We start from the raw sequence: 23,452 nt of genomic DNA on the forward strand, positions 1-23,452 counted from the left end.
ATATGCACATCTATGTCCCCAAGTGACCACTCAGTCTGCAGAAAGTTTACCTATGGGGTGTGAAACAGGAAGTCAATCACACCACTGGGGAGCTTAGGAAAAGCAGCTTTCCCATTGACCAGTCCTACACCAGAGGATTCATTTCAGCATTTTGCTAATTAAGACTCTTAAAAGAGGCAAAATCCCACTGGAATAAAGTTCATGGGATTTGCCAAGAAGAAACTGGGAAATTTTGTTTTCTGATGATTAAAAGGATGCTACCAGATGGTGGAGACTCACCTTTATCCTTTACTTGCTTGCAAGGAAATAACAATATATAGAGATGCTAGAATGGGGTTAATCAAACACAAGTTTGTGTCCCCATAGGAGACTAAATGGATGAAGTTCCCATCTCTGCCAGGCAGGACAGTCCACCCACTCTAATGGTACACATTGATCTTGGCCTCCTTCAAATGGTAATGCCATGAAATAAAGCCTGGCGGCTCTCCAGGGTTACACTGGTCAGTGATTTTAATAAAAGTGAAGAAAAATACATCTGTGAGGCTGAAAGCTCAGGCAGGTTCCCCACAAAAGCAGCAGCACAACATATCCCCAGGTGATAGGCTCTGCAATGCTTCAGTGGGGATGGGCAGCCAAAAAGAGCTAAAGACTCGCACAATCCCTTCCTCCTCAAAGGCAGCAAACATGAATTCCTGACCTCCCTGATACGAAAACCAAACACACTGAAAAGGAGAGAAAAGGAAACCACCAACATCACAGCTTCATGTTTAATATCAGCAGGAACACAGCAAAGCTTCTCTTCACAGCTTCAGACAAGTGACTCATTCCCTTCGCAGCGGCAACCCTCACAGCCACTGCCAGCAAAAGAAACAACATGAAAAGAAAAAAACCATCCCAGCCAGGTGAGTCCTCTGCTCCCAGTATCCACTAGTACATGGTGATTGACCAGTCATATAGGAAAGCTTCTGAAAAACGTCTCATCATCCTCAAAAATGGCCTCTCTGCAATTACCACCCTAAGCCGGTCAAAACCACTGCCAGAAGCATGCAGATTTCAATGCTTTTAACCTTATCTGCAAAATAGGATCCTGGGCATCTGATGTTTCCAGGAAGAGGAGCCCTAATCAGGCATTTCTGCCCATGAATAACAGACAAGGAATGTATCTGCTTGGCCAATAGTAGCCCGTGAAAAATTGACAAAACATTATCAAATCCGCTTTGGAAGCTGAGGAGAGCCAGCAGAGGGTGTGAATCCTGTCTTATCTCTACCTCTACAGATGTTGCCATGGGTGGCCTGTCATTCCAAGCCAGCCTAACCCAATCTGTAAGGCCAAATGAAGACCCAGGGAACTAGTCTACCATGCTGGATGGTAATCATCCTAAATTAAATTCTCTGCCCAGAAGATGCTTTGATTTATTATTAAGAGAGTTGCAATCATCATTGAATTTCTTAAAGTTGCAGCTGCTGCAGCAATGTAAAAGTTGCAGTCAAAAACACTGGTGTTTTTTTCAGAGAACTCTGAACTGTGCAGCAGAAATAGTCAAAAAAAAAAAAAAAAACCACAAAATACTTCAGGTACGAATCTGAGACTAACCAGCCCTGGCTTGGGAACTTGACCTATCATTCCAGAAGGCACCAAGTGGGCCATGGCAACTTTTTACTAGAGGACACCCCTGAAACAGAAAGGCAAATGTTTACAGACTCTTTTTCATGCTGTCCAGGCCTGGTCATACCCAACCAAACTCCCTGATCCCACACAGTTAGCAGATGGTACTGCAATTACCAGGACTAGCTGCTGATGTTGGGATGGCTGTTCCTAAGCAAGTAAAAGCACTCCCAAGCGTGTGAGCGCAGGCAGATCTGCCGTGACGCTTTCTTAGAGACCTGACAACACGCAGCAAAGGGTCAACAGTTCTCTCTGGAAGGCTGTGGTGATATCTACAGCACGGTAATACACCCTGCAGTCAGAGACTTACTTATTTTCTAGGCTTCTTATCACTTGTTGTTGTAAGTAAAGCAGTCCTATGTCAAATGCCCCTTCATTCTGACCTTCCCATGGGCAGGACTCACTAAGCTCCCATGGAATGTGAAATAATCATTAATACAGTCTCTGAGGCAGCGTTAAAAAAATCATACAGCTCAACATCTTTTAGCAAAGCAATAAACCTCTACCAAAGACACACCAATAAACTGTACATGAGAGAAATCTCCCACCTCCAGCCTCTTCCTTCATGTTCCAGAAACATGGAAAAGCAGCAGTAACACTGTCTCCCGTCCCTTAATCCCCAAATCCCCCATTACACTGAGGTAGCTGAAGATAACACGGATTTAGGACCTGGAAGGAAGCTGCTTCCAGAGGTAGAAGAAGGGTGTTAAATCAACAGTCCTAGGTAATGGATTCATTTACCATGACACTTCTCTGTGTGCAGACAGACAGGCAGCATAATGTCTACAGACCTTTGGCCTCCCACACAAGACCTTAAGAGAGGGGTTTGGTGGTACCTGAGCCTTCTGCAATGAGCTGAATTTCACCTCATAGGGAAAAGTGTTGCCTGAGTAAGAAAATGGGCTGGTTCATGTATCAATCCTCCTAACATTCACTGAAGCCTGAGGGTGAATTCATGTCTACTGACTTTAAATGAGCTTCTCCTTGCCACTTCAAAGAAGCCATTCCTGATTTACACCAGGACATGTTCAACAACAGACCATATCAAGTCTGTTGCATAGCAAAGGCCAGATGAGCTTTTCTCTTTCACACTGTTAGAGGGACCATCAGGGCTCTGTACAGAGCACGTCCTGTTTTCCATCTGCTGCCAAGACTTGATGCTTCCTTCCACTGCAGTGGGGCTCAGACCCATCATGTCCACTTTTTCTGCTTCACACAAAGCAGGAGTTGCTGTATCGACCCTGTATCTAGCCATGGTGAAGGCCACCAAATCCTCTGCATGCATCACCAGCCTTATCAGCCAGGGCACAATTTGCATCACTGACTCAGAGAGTTTTGCTTCTAGCTCCTTATCCACCATCCACAACTCCTCTTCCTGGATCCAGCTACAATCCCCCTGCTAGGATGCTTAATATTTCACAAAAATATATGTTTCCACAGTCACTGAGAAATTTTTTCAGCAAACAGAAGTGCCCAGATCTGATTGACCGATCTTCTGTGCATCCCACCCATGCTTCACCAAGAAAACACCACTCAAGGTTGGGCCAGACCTTTGAGCATCCCTTGCTTAGGATGCTAATTCCTTGTAGGGTGATGAGAAAGCCCCAACAGCTTTTAATCCTTCCCACTCCAGGGTACAAACTGATCAGCAGGAGGTAGGAAAACCAAACTTCCCTCAAATACATCTAATATTAAACCCTTAGGAGCAATTAGCCTGTGTGTGAAGCTCCTAAACACAGCTATTTTACTGACAGTGGATAAAATGAACCACAGGTCTGTCTTCAGATGTTTGTCCAGTGTGGACTGATGTGTTCTCTGACACCAGCACCCAGCAGAGAGGAGTTGGGGGCCAGTCAAGCTTGGGGCAGAGTAGCTGGAAAGTAGCCCAGTGGAAAAGGATCTGGGGGTGCTGGTGGACTGCCAGTGGAACATAAGCCAGCAGTGTGCCCAGGTGGCCAAGAAGGCCAATGCCATCCTGGCCTGGATCAAAACCAGTGTTCAGCAGGAGTAGAGCAGTGATGGTGATCCTGTACTCAGCCCTAATGAGGCCACAGCTTAAGTACTGTGTTCAGTTCTGGGTGCCACAGTATAGGAAAGACATTGAAGTCCTGGAGCACATCCAGAGAAGAGCAACAAGGCTGGTGAGGGGTTTGAAGGGCATGGCATATGAGGAGAGGTCGAGGGAGCTGGGGTTGTTTAAGTCTGGATAAGAGAAGGCTAAGGGGAGAGCTTTACAACTGCCTGAAAGGAGGTTGTACTGAGGCTGGTGTTGGTCTCTCCTCCAGAGTAACTAGCAATAGTGCAAAAGGAATTTGGCTTAAGTTCTGCCAGGGGAGGTTTAGATTGGCCATTAGGAAAAACTTCTTTACTGAGAGAGTGGTGAGGCATGGAACGAGCTGCCCAGGGAGGTGGTGGAGTTGTCATCCCCAGAGGTGTTCAAGAAGTGTGTAGATGTGGCACTTGAGGATATAGTTTAGTGGTCATGGTAGCTGGGTTACAGTTGGACTCATTATCTCAGAGATCTTTTCCAACCTTAATGGTTCTATGTGCAGGCAGTAGTTTTCAGAAATGTTTTTTCATCCTCACTAAATCCTCAATGCAAACCTTTCCCTTTTGCTCAAAGTCTTTGCAAACACTAGTGAAACATTTCCCGTTAATCTTTCCTCATCTCATTAAAACAACACAGACTGTCTGTCTCCAGGGAAGCCTGTCACAGGGAATGGGGGAGGCATCTATCATTTGTAATGCACAGAAATGTAACTTACATATATCAAAAGCATTTTCTGTAAAAAACAAATACACAGCAAAGATTGGGAGGCCAAACTCCCATTGCCTTCAAGCTACTGTGCTTAGCAATGATGTGAGCAGCAGCCTGAGCAAACTCAATTAACCTGATTTGTAGATCGCACAGATTAGTAATTGTGTTCCAACAGCCAGCAGCCCTGCTTGCCTGTGCTTCTGTACAGCTCCTCATCTGTCACCATAACACACAACAGCCCCTATCTAAAAGCCTTCAATTTATGTACTGCCAGGTATGCATCCCTGCCTTCCAACAGCACCTTCTGACCAAGGACTGTGGAGATTTCTGCACATTTTAATTCTGAAAACCTTCCAATGTCTACATCAAGTATGTGAGCAAAAACCTTGACACTGAGGCACTGGGGAGGCTCAACTCAGCTGTTAACACAGGAAGTTTGGAACAGAACTGAACTATCTTTAGGGCACAATTTCTGATGGGCATCACACTTCAGTCATGCCAGGGCTCCTGCACCTTCCAGCACATCTATTCTGATCCAAATCCAACTCTTAATGTGATCCAAATGTGAGCCCCTTTGTATGATAATGGCCCAAATGAGGGGCATCTAAGAAAAAAAAAAAAAAAAAAGTACTTACTATGTGAACTTGAAAACATTACTCAATCTGCTCCAAGAGTGGAAATTACTCTTTCAGCTTCGTTAACAGTCCTCTCTCAGGTAAAAACGCCTGATGCAGAAATATATAACCAAAGTTGCATGAGATTCCAGTAATTAATTTTTTTAAATCAGAGATGCACCTCTAAAATGAAGACTTTGGTGAAGCTGGGGGGGAAAAAAAAATACAGACGCAACAGAAGAGTAGGGAAAGGTTTTGGTGGGGTTTTAGTACTGAATCAAGTAAAGAAAAATGTTCTGCTGCTTAAAATAAATAAAATAATATTTTTTTTTAAAAGACAAAATGTCTGATGAATAGTTCTACTGATATTGACTGGATTTTTGTATTTTAAAAGACATGAGTACTTCATAAATACACTGAAATATTCTGTCATCACCAGGCAGGACATGCCAGTTTTCCATAGACATCTGGTGGTCGTTTCTCCTACTGTTATGGATTTCTGGTGCGAAGAACACTACTCTGTGAGTGAATGCATGTTGGAAATTAATTTCATATGTGACAGGTTGCACTGAAGAGCATAAGAGATTTGCTGGGCAGAAGTGTGTAACAAAAACACGGGTTCCAATACTGCTCCTGACCCCCTGTATGAGTTGCCTGCATGACACTGTAGGCATGAAACATGTTCCTCCAGGCAACACAGTGAATCTCAGTTAAAGCATGCCCTCAGATTGCATTGAAGCTTCAAAATGGGACTTGGTGTTTGGTCTCATAGTTCCAGCCATGGTGAAACACTGAAAAGCCAATAAATCATAACCCTTCCTACACCATGACACATTTTTGCCACTTATTGAGCGTTTAGGGCAACTCTGTTTCTCCTCATCCTTTTTACACCCTGCTTGGGAGTAGTATTTTCCAACTGGAGCTATCAGAAGAGCAGGGCCCAGAGCTGCCCTAAGCATCCAGCCTCAGCTGCCCACCTTCCCCACTCCCTTCACAAAACATCACTCACTCATCAGCTACATTAACACTTTTTTTTTCCTCTTCCAAATCACCCTAAAAGCTTTTTTGGAACTGAATACAAAGAGAAGGGAGGGGGTTATGGGACAGGGATGGACACGGACACCCCACTAAAACCAGTGTCTCCAGATAGCTCTCAGCGTGTGTCAAATAGTCACTGAAAAATCCAAATAAAGACAAACCCAAGAAGCCTTGATGTCCTGCGTTATCATTGCAGACTAGCTGCTACCTTATCAGCTCTGACAGAAAACAGCATTTAAGAAAAATTCAGTAGCCTTTGGGTGGAAGCCGGTTCCTAAGAAAACACTCAGCCAAATCGCTGGAAGTTGATACAAGAGGAGAGGATGAATGAGTAAGAGATGGCCTGAAAGCCTCTGCCATCATCTCGTGGTGCTCTGTCAGGAAATACCCTGCTGTGCATGACTTTAATTCTTCTTTCATAACTCACTCTCACACCTCACAGCCATCGCTCAGGCCAAGAGCTACAAGGGCGAACAATCACTTGAAATGCCTCTTGCTCTTATTAGGGATGGATGGAGTCCAGGCAAAGCCACCAGTTCTTGGTACCAGGTTTCAAAGTGCATCAGAAACAAAAGACAAAAAGACCATGACTGAAACTTGTGTTCAGTACCATAGTCCTGACGGGGAAGGATAAAGATGTCTTTTTCCCCAGCCTCACTTGTAACAAAAATGCCTTTTTGGACAAACTCTCTGTGGAAGAATTTGAATGTTAAGGAGCACTTTCTCTATGAAGAGCAAAGGTCTTGGTTGCTCTCACACATAACTCTCCATGCACAGATTTTGGCAGTCTTGCACGGGGGTTGGACTTTCCCTTCACAAGGGTGTGAGGGTCCCACTCCTGAAGACGTTATAAAATGGTTATAAAACACCTTTGCTTGACATTAATTGATGGGTAGAAGGAGCTAGAGAGAGCAGAGCTGTCTCAAAGCCAAGGGCTGCTTTTCAGCGTCTCATTTGTAACTTGACAGAGGGAACAGGTGGGGCGAGGCCCTCTGCCCCTTGTCAGCCCCTGAGCTAAGGACTGACAGACAGACAGACACTCCCCAGGGAGGTGCCCTGGCGTTATAAACGCCTCCAGTACAGGGTGAGCAGCTCTCTACCTCTGACTCGATCCTTTCTTCCCTGGAGAGCCCTCAGAAACCTTCCTCAACAGCTAGCAAAAACTGAATTCAGCTGGACCCCAAAAATGTACTTTTTCTTTTCTTCTCAGGTTTGGTCTACAAAACGCTGCAGGGGAGGCAGAGGGATGAAGCAAAGGGAACTGAAAGTGTGGAGGGTCTACGACCAGTCTCAGGCTCTCACACAATGGCACTCCTGGGTCCTAGGGACACTGCCCCTCCAGTGCCCAAAAATCAAAAAGCAGACTCCAGAAAAACAGGACTGGTTTAGAGGAATCATGGAAAGCTTGCTTTGTTTCTTCTTTTGTTTCCCTTCTGCTCTCTAAGCCAGCCAATAAGGGTGATGAAAGCAACTCACATTTTCAACATATCCTTCAAAATCATCAAGGCTGAAATTCTCATGAGTTAGTTTCTTTTTCCTTTTATTTTGGCAACTGAAAGTCGAGTTACTTATTTCCATGAGCCCAGAAAAATAATTTTAAGAAGAACCCAGTGTCAGAACCCTTGTGAAATAATTGCTACCACTTCAGCCTATGCCTCAGTCCTCCGTATTTCAATTAAGCATAACACCCTGTGTAAGAGGCTCCTCAGCAAGTGTTTGCATAAATAAATATAAGTATGTGCTTAAACACTTGGTAGAGATGGTGTCTGAGATCAGAAACTTCTGCAGTTGTGAAAGTGTGGTGCAACACTTGGGTTTGTACCTCCCCTGGTGCGGCTCCAGTGCCCTGCTACATGGGTTTCAGCGGATTCAAAGCAGGATGAATTCAAATAGATGTGTCATACAACTATTTTCCTTGTTTTATTTGACTGTAATTACTTCTCAACAGTACTGCTGCTTGAAAAAAAATCTTTCAAATTGAGGGTGTTGGTTCTGCCTAGGGCTGCTTGGCCCTTTACCACTGAAATGCCCTTTCAACAACCACCACAAACCTTTCCAAGCAAAACAAAATGTTTTGGAAGAACCTCCTTTTCTCAGCTAGTGTAAAAATTTGCCTTTGATGACTTTCTTTCCCTCCCCTAGATTTAAGGTGGGCTTTTCTTTTCACTTTTCCAGAAGGGACCAGAAACCTTTGGTGGGCTCCAGTGGGATATGGAACAGTTCTTAGGAGATCTTGTTGTCAACATACATGAAAACACCACGATGAAGATAAAATTATAATGCTTGAAAAATCTCAGTATGGGTTGGTTTGGTTTTGGTTGTGGGTTTTTTTTTTTTACATTTGAGGACTTTTGACTATTGTTGCCATAAAATATAACCACTGTGTAATGCCCAGCTCTCCCAACAGTCACCAATGATGTTTGTATCCAGCTGAGAGGGGACTAGGCTTGTGACTCACATACAAACCACGCTGGGTGTGCAGCACAAGCCCTTCAGCCCCTGCACAAACGATACCTTTGCACCTGTTTCACCTTGGGCACTTGCCCAGGGTCTGGGCACAAGATTATCAGCTCTGTGGGTCCATATCACAGCAGCAGTAAGAAATCCTTATCGGGGCAAGGTCTGCTTTGCACAGGGTGCTGTAGGCAAATAGGAGATCTCACCTTTCTCAGGTTCACGCAGGTGAAAAACTCACCTGCCCAATGGCTCTGGCTTCCCAAAGGAGCTACTAGCTGCTGCTAGCAACTTGCATTTAAGACTGTAGCTGCCTCTCACATATTCTGGGTTTGACAACCCTTAGCACAACGACAGGGCTTTGGTACAATAAGGACTTCTTGGCACTGACCCCAACACTACTAATAAAATAATTTTAAAAATGATCACGCTAGCTATAACAACTTTGCCTTAAGCTGATCAGTCAAAACTGTTGATGATTTGCTGACCTGCTTTGGGAGAGCAATATTTAGTATTTCAGACATTGTAGTCCTCCTCCAGTTCTGCCATAATGTCTCTGTCTTGTAGATAGATATACTCCAACACATGCCACAGACAGCAGGCCCTGCTCCAGTTTGGAATACTTTGAGCACAACACTCATTCAATTACTTGGGTGCATTTTTCATCTTCCTCAGACAAATTTTGGGGTTTGCTGGTTGGTTTTGTTTTTTTTTTTTTTTTTGCATAGAGTATAGCACCTGTAAGGGTAGAAGGGAAAGTGTCTGCAAGTGCACAAGCATCCAAATCAAGAGGCTATTAAAATGTATCCAGGCTTGCCCCTCTGATATTTCAGTTAGTGTTTGATAAGTAAGTTGTTCCCTTTCAATTCTACACTGCACATTTTTTTCTTTCAAAGACTCTTCTCAGTGTAAGTCTGACACTGTTTTTCCTTCTGGAGAATGAAACCCCCAAGATGTATTTTCAACCTCCCAGGTCAGTGTTTCCCAGATATTTTGAATTAGGGACAGCTGCCAAGATTCACATTTTTCCACAGCTCACCACACACCCTTACACTAGCAGCAGAGAGCCACTGCAGCAGCTCAGACATGGGGATGGCCTCTGGAGCAGTTCTCATTGCCCTCTTCTTGTTGCCCATACTGCAGTCCCTATGCCAGCATGGGAATCAGTGCTTGCCCTTCTTGCATCATCCAGGCCTAAGATTTGGAAGATTTTAAAGGGTATTTTTTAAGAATACATCCCTACTGCCTTGGTATAGTCATAATAGTTCTGATTTTCCTGAATGTACCACTTAGCCTTCATGTGTGTACTGGGACATGCACAAGCATCCTCTCCTCTCTACAAAAAGAAAGGATCAACAGGCAAACAAAAGCCACAGTTTGTCTGGGGTGCAGGGTCATAGTTCATCCCATCAGACATGTGTCAAACATCCCAGGACAGAATTCACCCAGCACATCTCATAGGTCACAAAAAAACATCCCCCCCTTCAGAAAACCCCTAAAAGCATTGTTAATGCAGCCCTGCAGCTTTCCCTGCTTACCTACTGTGTCTGCTCCCCTTGAAAAATAGTCTCACCCACAGGGAGGATGATTTTGCACAATTTTTTTTCTCTGCAGCTCCAATGGGATCCACTGAGTGAGGACCCAGGATCCCAATCTAATTTTTCAGTCCTCACATTCACTGCCTCAAGCACTGCCACATTTTGCACTTCCTGCATTTTACATTCCTAAAGGATCACTTTATGGATGGCCACATAAATGCTCAGTCCTCCAAAGTGCTGACCTTTGCTGCCCTGAGTAGAAATGGAAAGGACCTGCTGCCTGTGGTCATACTGTGCTATCCCAAGAGCTCAGGCCATGCTCTCCTCTAAACAATTTAATCCATCACATTTTTTTCCATGTTGGCTTCCTGATCAAGTCACTTCTTCAAAACACCCAACAGCAAGATCAGAAGAGCTCTCACATTGGCACAAAGAAGTTAAAAGGCCGGGAGCAGAGCAGGACAAGGACAGGATGGTAATAGGGTCAAGTTCAGTCATCTTCAGCTGCCATGAGATCACACCTGAGAAGCATTTACTGCCAGGATCCAAGCAACTGCAGTCAGGTGGTGGAAGGATGGGATCCTATTTGTGCTGCTAATGACCCAACTTAGCAGGACCGAAATCACATGCTTGACCTTTCCCAACATCATGTGAAGCAAATGCTCCATATGACATGGCTCCAGCATTATCTACCAGGCACAGGTGCACGACTGCAATTAGAAATGACCAGCATTTCATACGTAACAGCACCTTTCCACTCAGCTCAGCCCGTTCAGAAACACTTGGAGGCTCAGTTGCCATCTTCTTCCCATCCAACCCTTCCAGACCTTGCCAGCTCAGGAAGCACCACATAATTCCCCCAGAGTGTCACAGCTATTAATTGGAAAATAAACTGGAAGTCACCACATCTCTCTGCACGCTGGTAGATCTTAAGCTTGGCACTTGGTCTGTCCTGAGCCCATTTCTCACCCTAAATCAACTTCCGCAGAGAACAATGCTGCTGGTTTGTGTCCACAACAGATTTATTCCCCATTCCTGCAGCTCATGCTGCCTGTACCTTCAAGGGGCTTGAAGCAAATGGTTGCTTCTGGTTTCTGGGAATAGAAGGCTGCCCTCCATAATCAGGGTATTGTTCTCCCTAAATGGGCCCAGACTCTGTAAACACTCTGCTCTGCACGGCGCGGGGAGGGCGACTGCCTGCATGTCTATACGGACATGCTGGGAATGTGTCTTGTTCTACAAACCAGTAAATTATGTTAATTCATTTCCTCTGCCTAAACAGTGGTAATAAACTTTGGGAAAGGAGGAGGAAAAAGCAAACAAGAGTCAATTACAAAAAGGTGAGGGGGAGAGGTAACCAAATAACTCCATCAAATGCCTCCTTTGGAAAAGGACATTCCTGATACAGCTCAGATGGGCTCCACGCAGCCCTCCCTCCATCCTCCTGGAGGTGGAGATGTGACTGTAACAATTTCTTCCTTTCCTTCCATAAAGTTTCAGCCTGTTTTCACGAGTTCAATCTTGGGTGCTGGGAAATGAGCCCCTGACCCACAGCAAGTCCATCCCCAGGGGCTTTGCTCCGCATGTGATTCGAGTGCTCCAGCGACTGAAGCCAATGCGAACAGTCAGAGCCTATTTGTAGTTTTCTAACAGGAAAATAATTTCACTAAGCAAACTGCCATGCTTTGACTCAAAACCCTGATTAGCACAGTTTGAAAACAGGGCAGCACACTGTTCTGGGAATTAACTTGCTTGACCCCTAGTCTGTAACGGCCCTCAATCTGCGAGTCAGGCGAAGTTGAAAAACTCTTGGAAGACCACACAAAGAATTTACTGGATTTATTGGATTTTCTCAGATAAAAGAAAAATAAGCCTCAAACTCCACTTAGCTAGTCTGTGCTCTACTGAAAGACAAGCTTTTTCTCCTGACACTATCTGGAAGAAGAATGCTGCCTATGCTGAACAGCACTTTTTGGGTCCCTTTTTTTTTTTTTTTGCCTTCTCCACTGGAAACTCTCAATAAATAGCAATAATTAACTATTAGTTGTGTAATAATAATTACACAAGTCTATTGCTGTGACTACTTCTGCTTTTGAGCAGCACCTCACTGTTTTCTTCCTTGACATCAGCAGTAGAATATAGGAAAAAAAGACAGATTCCCATCCACGTGAATCCACAATTCTTCTCCCAACAAGAGTATTCATCAGGAAAAGAGTCCCAGAGTGAGCTTCACAGAATCACTGAATGATAGAGGCTGGATGGGAACTTTTGGAAATCACCTAGCCCAACTCCCCTGCCAGAGTAGGTTCACCTAGAGCAGATGACACAGGACAGCATCCAGGTAGGTTTTGAATGATTCTAGAGATGGAGACTCCACTTGAGGCTGGTGGAGCACTGAGAGGTGGTGTTCCTTTTCCTGCTAGGAAATTAGCTAGCTTTAAATTGAATATCCTAAGGCTACTTTACAATGCAAAGAAGGACTAGTCTGGTGTTTCAAACTGAATTTCCAATGCCAAGATTAATCCTCTCTACATCACTACCACAAAACATTGCTTGAAATCCCCCTAATAACAGAAGCATAAAATTGTTTCAATTGGAAAAGACCTTTAAGATCATTGAGTCCAACCATCATCTTAATAACACTGTGGCCATTAAACCATGTCCTGGAGTGCCATATCTACACATTTTTCTAACATCTCCAGGGACAGTGACTCAACCACCCCCTTGGGCAGCCTGTTCCAATGCCTGACCAACATTACAGTAAAGAGATTTTTCCTAATATCCAGTTTAATCCTCTTCTGGCACAATCTGAGGACATTTCCTCTCATTCTATCACTTGATACTAGCAAGAACAGACTAACCCCCACCTCACTACCATCTCCTTTTAGGTAGTTGTAGACAGCAGTGAGGTCTTCCCTCAGCCTCCTCCTCTCCAGAGAAGAAATTCTGTGTTCCCACTCTGTTTGTGCAAGCAGGTAACCAGGAAAAGCATTCTAACATAGTGATAATAAGAACAATCTTGCTCTGGTCTAGATAAAATGCTGACCCATCCAAACCTTACGGTTTCTCAGCCCCTGAGCAGAATGCTCTGACCATCCTCTAACCACTCCTTTCTGTCTCTTTGTATGCCAGAAACAACAGCTGTGTGCTGAGAGCAGTGGCAAACATTTACAGATAACAAATCCAGCAGTTAGGAATTGGCTGTCCAAAGCTAGTTCCCCTAACAGGTTTACGATTCCTTGTCAATCAAACCTGTCAAGGAAAGGTAAACAGCTACCCTGGCCATGATTAAGTTTAAAGCTCCACTCTCATTAGCCCTTAACCAAACTGATGCCAGCAACACTGCATTTCTGATTGGCTGTGAATATCAGGAGGAGGAAAGATATTCATCAGCTCTCATCTGTTAATCTAGTTGTATGTTAACTGTTGCAGATCACAATGAACCCTCCCAAGGCTTGGTGCCACCCTGTACAGAATTGAAATACGACCTCCTTATAAGAGGCCCCAATTTCTACTCCTTGGTAGGATTATGAATTCAAATCCTACTCAGCCACATCTCACTGACCCTAAAGGGACTATCACCTTTAAAATGGAGAGCAAGATGCAACCCTGAATATTAAAATATTAAATGATTTATTAGAGCATAGAGTCTGATCTCTGCTGGCTGAGGTGGCAATGCTTCTCCCTCCCATTTTAAACTGCCCAAAAATATATTAAGCACGTCATAATATTACTTGTCTGGGTAAAGAGACACTGTGACTACCACCAAAATGTTGTGTTAATCTGCAGAAGAACATGAAAGATTTCGACCCACCCAGAAAGTGAGTGAGATGGCTCACAGCATCCTCTCACAGAATGGTAATCCACACTCTGAAAGAGTTTTAGCTCCCAGTTCAACATAACTGGTTGATGCCAAGCACTATTTCTTCCCCAGAGAGCCTTCAGTATCCCTGAGGAGACACTCCACAATGTCCAGAGGTTTAACCCTGTTACTCATTAATCCTTCCATCCTTGACATAAGGTTCATACACCTGTAACTTGTCAGACATTTGTCATTGCTTAACCAGTGTTAACAGATCTGTTTAGGTGAAAACAACTGCTGAGAAAAACAGCTTCCTCAGTTACTCCAACTTACACAGATCTGCTAGTGAAGAAGAAAAGAAGGAAAAAAAAAAAAAAAAGAGAAAAACAAACCACAGCAGCCTAACTCTGGGAGGTTGGTACACCTTGGAAACTGTCCTCTCCCTCTTTTGGAGTTGCCCCCATTTCTGGGATTTTCTGCCTAGAAAAAGGAAGATTTAAATCCACAGCTGCACCAGTTCTCAAGAGCAGCAGTACACTAATCCAGCCTACATTTTCCCTTAGAGGTAGGCTGATGCTTACATCTCCCTCCATGTTCTCCAGCATTTACCCTCTCCTGAACGTCTTGTTTGGGGCAGAGCTAGCAACACACAATTGCCATGAAGCGTCTGCACGAGGCCAGCACCACACTCCAAAATCCTGAGTTCACTGGCCGTGTGAGAGCAGATCCAGCAAGTGAAATATGAAATCTAAAAACTGCCTATCACACAAATCAAGCCCCCATTTCTGCAGTTGTCTGCCAGTGCCATGTTTTTATCTAACATGCACAAATACTGACAGCTCCTAAAATACCCACCAAAGTCAACACCACCCAAGTGGAACATAGCATATGCCACCTCTTGCATTACTCCTCAATCACTTGACAGGATACCCAAGATTGTGCAAATCTTTCATGGAATTTACCAGACATAAGGAGAAATTATTTTGGGCCCCACCAGGCTGCTTGTAGAGGGCTGAGAATAGAGGTGCAGCAGTCCTGAGAAACATTAGCCTGCTCTGAGAAGCCTCTTTTCCCAATGTACATTTTTTCTTCCCGTAGTGAAGCTCAAAATTAAGTTTGAACATTTAATGGCAGAAGTAGCCTGGAGTTATTGGCTGAATTTCTTCCTGAAAATTGGAGTGACTGAGACGAAATAAAACTGTTAGGTTATTCTCAGCACTACTGGATCCTGTGCTCCTACTGTGATACAATGGGGAGACTGTGTAATCGGGGCAGGCAACCAAACTTCACACAGCCTGTGTTTATTTGACTCAGAAGAGGGGAAAAAAAATCCAGAGATGTGAACGGATTCAGCAGCAAGCAGCATATATTAACTTGTGAAATAACACTCAGGCCAGCCTTCAGCCCCTCCACACCTAGCAACAGCGCCTGCAGAGTGGCACCCTGTCTTCGGGGACAAACATCACTGGGATGACCCAAAGTTAAAGCTTTCAGCCCTGGCAGCACATGCTCCAGCCACCAGCCAGAGCTAGCAGCAGGCAGAAATGTATTCCTGGAATTAAAAAAAAAAAATTGAGTCCAAGCTCTCTGGTCGAGCAGGTGAATGGCAGGATCCAAAATACTACACTTAGCCCACCTCTCTTCTGCTGTCATGTAGGAGGGATCCATGCAGGGGCTGATACCACAGATAATCTGTGTAAACTGTCCTTCAGGGAGAGAGTCAAAGCCCATGGGACTGAGCAGGAGTCACAGCACCAACACTCACAGCTTCCAAAACAGGTCCTAACCTGTTAAAACTGGCATGGGTTGCACCTACGTGTCTCATACGACGTCGGGGCAGCAGGATCAGAATATTCACATTTACTTTTGAGAATAGTTTTCTTTTGTCTTATTACCAAACCTGCTAAAAATGAGCCCCAGACTCAATAGGCTTGCAGTGTGGTCTTTGCAACTTCTACATTCACACGAGCTCCACTCCTATAAAAGTCCCTTACATGACCAAAGCTGTTCCATCGTGGTGCAAAAGATCAGGACGTGTCAACACAGTCAAATACGAGGGCAGGCAATATTATCAGAGAAAGCTCAATGTCAAGGCTGATTACAGAAAACAAGATAAGCAATAGAAATCTAAATTGGATGTTCAAAAGAAGATTAAATGCATTTCAGCTTGAGCAGCTCACCAGAAAACAGAGAAAGGCAAACGCCTTGCAACAAGACGAAACGAGCAGGTTAAGGAAAGGCAGGGGACAAAGCACATTTCCAGTGACTCCTGTAATGCTGGGATACACTCATACAGCCCCTTTCAGCAGCTTCACTTTACAAGTCACTGCAGATACAGGACTTTCATGTCCCACCAAAAAAAAAAATCAGAAATCTGCACTGGTTCTACTCCCGCTGAATAAATAAAGCTATGACTAAAGGCTGTTCTATTTGGTTTTGTGGGTTTGGGTTGGTTTTTTAATTCAAACAAGGCACAAGAGGACTTCTCCATTACTATTTTCCACCTTCAACGGAAATTTTTATATTTTCCAATAATTAATCCTAAAATGCACAGCCATAGGCTGACCATCTTTAGTGCATTCAGATCATTCCATGGCAAGTATTCTGGACACAGATGTACCAACCACTCAAAAAGGAACTATCAGATGTGCCAGCAGCCCCAGACCTTAAAAAGTAGGGTCCTACTTGCTAGCAAGTGTCAATTTTGCTTTGTGGATTGTTTGGGTTTGAGTGACACTTTTTTCCTGAAATAATAATTTTCCTGTAATTTCTCAAGCACCACCTCACGGCACATGAAAGTTTCTTCTGTGGCTAAGTGACTTTGGATTCTAGCCTCTTCTGTGTACAAGTTCAGCACAGAAAAGATGTGTTTTAATTTGCATTCTTGTGTTGTTTAATGACAGTCAAAGAAACATATGGACTTGGAAAACAAAGTTATAAAATTTTCAAGGAAAATCTAAATATATTTAAGCAGTTTTCAGAGTTTTGTAATATTCCTAATAAAAAAAAAATATATATATATAAATTCAACCCTAATTTTCCAGTATGACGCATGCTGTATTTTATGTTTAAACTCAGCCACAATTTAAAGCAGCTGACAGCCTGAGAAGAAGGGAGGAACTAGGGTTTAAACAAATAACCAGGATTTTCTTAGATTGTCACATTGACTCTAGGTACAAGTCATGCTGCCAGATTATTCATGAACAAGCTCAGCAAGAGCACAATCCAAAAAATGCCCCAAACTTAACTAGAAGATGTGCAGTGACTATGTAAAATGTGAATCAGGCTGTTAGATCTGAGCATGCTTCTCTTTCACGAGTGAGAAACTAGTCATTATTATACAGTAACAACGATTCAACAAGAATAAAGGAGCAAAGCAGAAGCCAACAACCATCTCTCTTATATTGCCACTATTTATCTTCACCATGTCAGCTACCACTCTTACAAACCCCAGAGTTACCGAAGGGTAAAAACGTTCACCAGAAAGAACTCTTTACCCGAGAAATAAAAAGCCTTCTAGCATCTTACCCCTTTTTCTCAAAAAATTAAGAGAAACAAAAATGGCACAGGACATTATTTCCACACAAAACAGCTGAGTTTTGAGTTGGCCCCATCAGCAAAAACTCCCTGTAAAGCAGGCATCGACCAGGCTTGCGAGCGAAGCGCTGCACAGAGAAGCACCGGAGCAGAAAGTAGTTAAGGTCCCATTCTTCCCCTCACTATGCAATGCACTGAAAATGAAATCAACATCCAAACTAATTAGTCTCCAGCAGAATATCAGTTTACTCACTAACAGGAGGGTTGTTCTTGCTCTTACCAAAAACTTTTAAACATACCATACAAAATCTTGTTTAAGCCACAGGACCAAGCCAAGCACAGCCCAACGTTACCATATACGGTCACCAACGTGAATACAATGGCAACTTGACAGGTTTGGAACAAATATTGCATTGTGTGTCACTGAGATAACACAGGCAGGAAAATATCAGATTGTATTACCTGTGTCTGACCCGAGGTGTGGACTGGTAGGAGCTACATTGCTGCTGGACATAGTCACCAAAGGTTAGTGACCCAAGATGGCATTCGTCCCTGCAGAGGAGGGCCAAGGCAGGACATTGAGGACATTTATGCCTAGTATAGGGCTGCTTAGAGGGAACAGGACTGGAGTGACATGAGGGATCAGCCATTAGACCTGCATTATTACCCAGGTGCAACTGGCAATCGGGCTGAAGCTACTGCCCTACACGTTGGCCATCAGCCGGGATGCACAGTCCCTCTCAGGGGACTGCATGGAGGCTTTGTTCTCAACCAGGGGAATTTGTGCACACAGAAGTTCCCGTCTTCACCCTCCACAAAGAAAGGGGACTTGGATGTTTACCAAAGTAGCTCCCAAGAACGGCTTTTTTGGTACAGGCTCCCTCCAGGAGCCTTAGCCTGGAACAAGATTGGTCACTGAGTGATTCTGAAAGGGTTATTGCAGTGCATTTACAGGTACGGACAAGACCTTAGCCAATGCCCTTAAATTTTGGCCCTGAAAACATTGGTTCAAATTTAACCAGAGCTACCTCATCCTTCATCCCTCCAGACAGCAAGTTCAGCACCTGGACCTCTAAACTCAGACCTGCTTTGTGTAGGTACTACCCCTTTCTTAAGACTTGATCTTTGTTTGCTAAGAGCCTTTCTTTTCCATACTGTTTTGTAGATCACCAGTGTGACGCGTTGGGTAACATGAAGGGACAGAGCAAACAGACACAGCTCCAAAACTGGAAAGGTGTCCCCATTTGCTGGGTGGGGTGGGAAGTCACCACATCAGCCCAATCAGTCACCCCTTTGCCTTAAAAGGCATCCCCTAAATAAAGATGCATAAATAATACAACATAACATTTAATGCAAGATTGCAGCTGAGCATTCAACTGTCAGGAAATATCAAAGCTGGAGCGCGTGGGCAACTTAACTCTGCCCCCTTGTGCAAATGCACTAAGCACAGCCCTTCCCTGAAAACAGGCACACAACCAGCCAGCTCCAAATCAACATCCTAATGCCAGCATAAGATGCTTTTGCCTAATATGAGTAGAAGAGAAGGACCAGCACTTTGACAGAGAGCCTCCTCAGCCACCTTTCTTACTTATTTGCAATCCAGCAAGCACCTATTTAACTTCTGACACCTCAGATTAGGAGGTGTTGGCACGCTTTGGGCCACACACACATCTAATCTGCAATCAGGATACAGATATTAAATGCTGTTTGGTCAAAACAAAGAGCCCTTCTTCCTCCAGTGTAAAGCCTCGTGACTCTCAGGCTGAGATTTGGTCAAAGGACTGTCTATAAAACCTGAAATAGGTAACATTTATACATCTCCAGGGGCCAAACACACCATGTGATACATTAAGAAAAAAATCCACAGGTACCTTAACAACCAACCACATTTTTCCAAGCATCTGAAATTATCTCAGTATAAACTCCCAATAATGAAGTATTCAACAACATAAAGCTGCAACGTGCTGGAGAGTGTCTCACCTCTGTTCATTTACAAGTTGATCTTTCACCTGTGTCCTCTGCTATCAAGAATACTCTCAAACTCAAGAGGTACAGAGAAGGATTTAAATGTTAGGGGGTTGTCTATTTTATTTTGTTTTTACAGCAATGACATCTTTTTTCTTCTTCACTATCCCTGGTCTTGATATCAACACATGAATGAAGGACATTTTTCATGAATTAGGCCCTGGTTTTGAAACTCTACTTCTATGCCATTTTAAATAACCAGGACCATCTCTCCATCCCCTTGCAGAATGGATTTTCCAGCTCTGAGGAGTCCAAATAACCCAATTACCAGTATGATCCTGCCAAAGTTACACTGAAAAGACCTTCCTATAGTAAAAACAATTACATCCTGAAGTTACTGCTGGTGAGTTTGTCACTTACACGACAATAGCCTTCAGCACTTCATTCTCCAGGGGAAAAAAAATAAAGAGTACAGGCAAGATAAGCGCAAACCAAATTTAAACAGGGTCAGCCAGTACAACAGCCAACACTTGGCTCACAACAGAGACAAAAATCTTTTTGTCTTCTCCTGCCCACTTCAGATCTTTTCCAGAACTCCACCAACTTCTCTGGTCCATTGCAGTAATACACAGAACGTCCATGAGGTCATCTTAATTCACACACTGCTGCCCACTGCCTACAACTTAAACTGAGTCTCCATTGTAAACCTTGCCTGGGGTTCAGGCTTGCCGGACTTACAGCCTGTACACTGTTTTCTTTTTCATTCAGCTTCCAGCCAAATCATTTTATAGCGCTTTTGCCTCCACAAAATATTTGCTTGGGAGTCAATGCCAAGAATGAAAATAAAGCAAGACAGTAACCAAATCTGGGGTCTTTACAGTAACACTCATCTTCTCCTTTCCTACCCTACTTTTGGCAAGTTGCAGCCCAGGTAAAGGGCAAGTTTAAACCTTCTATAATTTGCCACTCCATGGCACTGAGCAATTTAAGGGTCTTTCAACAGTTCATGCAACTCTGATACTGTTGGGAATTGCAGCTGGAGCAATCTGCATCCTAAAGCCATACCCACACCGTCCTGAAACAACGCAGACCCTCCTTTGTGACCAGAGCCAGGGGAGCTGAAAGCACAGTTTCTCATTCAGGCTTTCCAAGGACAGCACCCACTGAGGTACAGCACAGGCAGGAGCTGGAGCCACTGCTCCTTCTGCTCTGATCCCAGAGCGTTGCTTAAAGCACCTTCTCATAAAGAAAATTCTTTCTTTCACACCCCTTATCACTCCCAGGTGAACATATTTCAATTTGTCTCTGGTAGGATAACCCATTTATTGAAATCTGATCAACTGCTCCCCAGTGTTAGAATATGCTCTCGGTGTTAGGAACTGCCATTTGTCTGTCACCCAGGAAGTTAATGGAGGTGTTTGTTTAGTTTGCTAGCAGGAATATATGGGGCTGGAGATAGTATAGAAGAGGAGAGCTGTTTCTCATCCACAGAGGCATGTAGTTGCTTTTCTTTAAAACTGTCTGTTTTTACACATGCATGAGAAGAGTCCCTGCAAGTCCACCTGTGTCTAAGAGATCCCAATAAACTTGGGGCAGCCACACTCCATCCAAACCAGTGGCCCCAAGAGATGCAGGTAAGCACGATACACGGACACGAGCCTGCACTCCCACGCAGATAAGCACCATGCCAGGCATAAGTCCTCACTGACAGCAAGTCCCCTGCAGGGTCCCTCTGAGGGCAGAGAGAGTGTTTGTGGAGCAGGAGCCCAGCAGAGCAGAGGGAAGGGTGCAAGCCACAGAGCGTCGGCAGCACGCGCACTGCTTACCTCTCGCCGAGTCAGAAAACGCAATTATCCCTGCGAAAAGGAGCGTCAGCTGCAATTCCATTTTGAAAACCAGATCCCTCCGTATCCTACAGGCTACTGTCCTTGCAGACCTGGAGGCAGGGGGGAAAAAAAAAAAAAAAAAAAAAAGAGAGAGAACAAAATAACTACTTGGGGAAAAAAAAAATCCCAAACAACCCAAAACTTTAAGAGAGTTTTAAAACCTACTGCAAAGACTTAAGAGCAGGAATAGCAAATAAAAGAGCAACGTACTTATAATTCATTCCTTGGCACTCAGCAAGTAAAACTTTGCCCTCCTCTTTGCTTTAGCCTGATATAAATCAAGAACCCACTGAGGCCAAAAAGCTCCTCTAAGTTTACAGTTAATGCATAATTGTTTGGTATCCTGTAGAGAACCAGTCTAGAAGGCAAACAAAACTCTAGCAAGTGGCCATAAAACAAGACTTCAGGTTAACAATTTGTGGAGGAACATGGGGAAGGGGGAGGAGGAATGTTACCTCTCCCATCAGCAGCTCAGAGAACTTTGTGTTGCTGCTTCAGTGCCCCTCAGACGGGCTCTGCTCTGGGTCCGCGCCTTCCTACGCTCCACAAGTCCTTTGAGCAGCGCTGATTTTGCCTTTCCTCTGCGCCCTCCCACTCCAAGCCCCACTTGTTTCCGAATGCTCCAGAGGTGCGTCCCAAAGCAAAACCGCACTTAATTATCCAGATTCTTGAAGATGCCTTCGCTGTGAAACGTAAACCTGGGGTAGATCAGGTTTACGTTAATTACACCCTGTTCTCCTCCCAAAACTCTCACTCTCTAAACACTGTCTGAATTCCTCACCCTTGTAAACTCTCCGGTTTAAACACTCCGTGCCCCCAGGACACACAACAGCCCGAGTACAGCATCCAGCAGAGCAAATAGGGACGCTCTCCCATCAGCTTCCCAATTTGCAGCTGGGAGCTGGTACGGAGGGAGGGAGGGAAGGAGGAAAGGGAGGGCGGAGGGCGGCCGGCGGGGCCGGGCGGGCTGAGGGGCTCCCCCGGGGCAAGACCCGGGGCCCCGCGGCGGGGCCCCGCGGCAGCCGGTAACAGGGGATATTCATAACCGCGAGTTAGGGTTGGGAGGAGAGGTTGGGGAGGGACACCCAGCGCGATGCCAACTGGTGCTGTCCCCCGCTTCGGGGCAACACCGGCGGTTCCCAGCTGTTGCGTTAGTCTCCCCCGGACCCGCCGCCGCGGCGGCCGGGGCTGGTGGCGTTGCGGGGACACTTACCTTGGCTGGCTGCCGGGGCTCTAGCACCGTGCGCTGGCGCCCATCCCCGCCGCTCGCCGCCTCATGCCCTCCGCAGCCACGGCGCCCGGCCGGGCGCTCCGCCGCCGGCCTCTACCTCATCCCCCCCCGGGGGCGGTGGGAGCTGCCCGCTGCTTCAGGGCGCCCTCCCAGGGAGCGGCCCTCCCCCTTCACCACCGGCTTTTTAGTAACCCCCTCCCTCGCCCCGCAGCTTGGCCTTAGGGGCGACTTTTCCACTAGGGAGCCACGGGTGAGGAGATGAGCAAAGGGGGAGACCTTGTAAATTATTTTTCCTGCTTTCCGGGTCGGGCTGAGCGTGTGTGTGCGGGGAGGGACAGCGGGAACCTGCCAGAGCCGACGAGGCTCCGCAGCCGCGGGATGCCCGGTGATGCGATCCCGCGGCTCGCCCGGCCGGAATCCCGTTTAAGGAGGGAGGGGAGGAGGGGAAAGGGGTTGGGGAAGGGGAGGGGAGGGGGGAGCTGGGGCGAAAGAAACAAGCGATAAAGCAACTTTCCCTGCAGGGCTTTGTGGCTGTGGGGGCAGAGCCGCCGAGAAGGGCGGGACGGTGCCGCCCCGCTCCAAACTTCGGTCCAATCCCCGGGAGCCCCCGCCCTCTCCCCGCCGGCCCGCTCCGCGCTGCCGCTCCCCTTAACCCTTTGCGGAAGCGGCGGAGGGAAGCCCGGTGGCCCGCGGAGCCCCGTGAACGGAGGGAGCTTGCCCTGCGGTCCCTGCCCCTTCGCGCCCCACGGCGGTGGAGACACGGAGCGCACCGGAGCGTCCGCCATCCCTCCAGTGCCTCTCAGCCTCCGGGGGCAGCGGTGCCCGCCCCGGGCCCTGCTGTGCCCCACAACGTCTCTGCCCCTGGAGCCCACGAAGCCCTCTGAAGACATCCAGCCCTACAGCCCCCCATGCACCCCCACCACCTGTCCCTGCCAAACCAGCCCTCTTTCCAAGGCAAGGAGA

The 23,452-nt window shown here is 45.7% G+C and overlaps 1 protein-coding gene across 2 annotated transcripts in view; it reads right to left on the reverse strand.

The window, feature by feature from the left end:
- The window catches only part of FGFRL1 (fibroblast growth factor receptor like 1), a 151,296-nt gene extending 129,192 nt beyond the window's left edge, over positions 1–22,104 (reverse strand). Inside the window, exons 1-2 of one of the 2 annotated variants that reach the window (XM_054391657.1) lie at positions 22,040–22,104; positions 21,199–21,308 (exon numbers count right to left, since the gene is read on the reverse strand). In XM_054391657.1, the coding sequence (XP_054247632.1) occupies positions 21,199–21,308; positions 22,040–22,104 (175 nt within the window). Of the gene's footprint in view, positions 1–21,198; positions 21,309–21,468; positions 21,480–22,039 lie in introns of those variants that run through there. The other variant, XM_054391658.1, reaches the window with a different exon arrangement.
- Between the last annotated feature and the right edge of the window lie 1,348 nt (positions 22,105–23,452).

Source organism: Indicator indicator, chromosome 23, assembly GCF_027791375.1.
Source record: "Indicator indicator isolate 239-I01 chromosome 23, UM_Iind_1.1, whole genome shotgun sequence".
NCBI lineage: Eukaryota > Metazoa > Chordata > Aves > Piciformes > Indicatoridae > Indicator > Indicator indicator.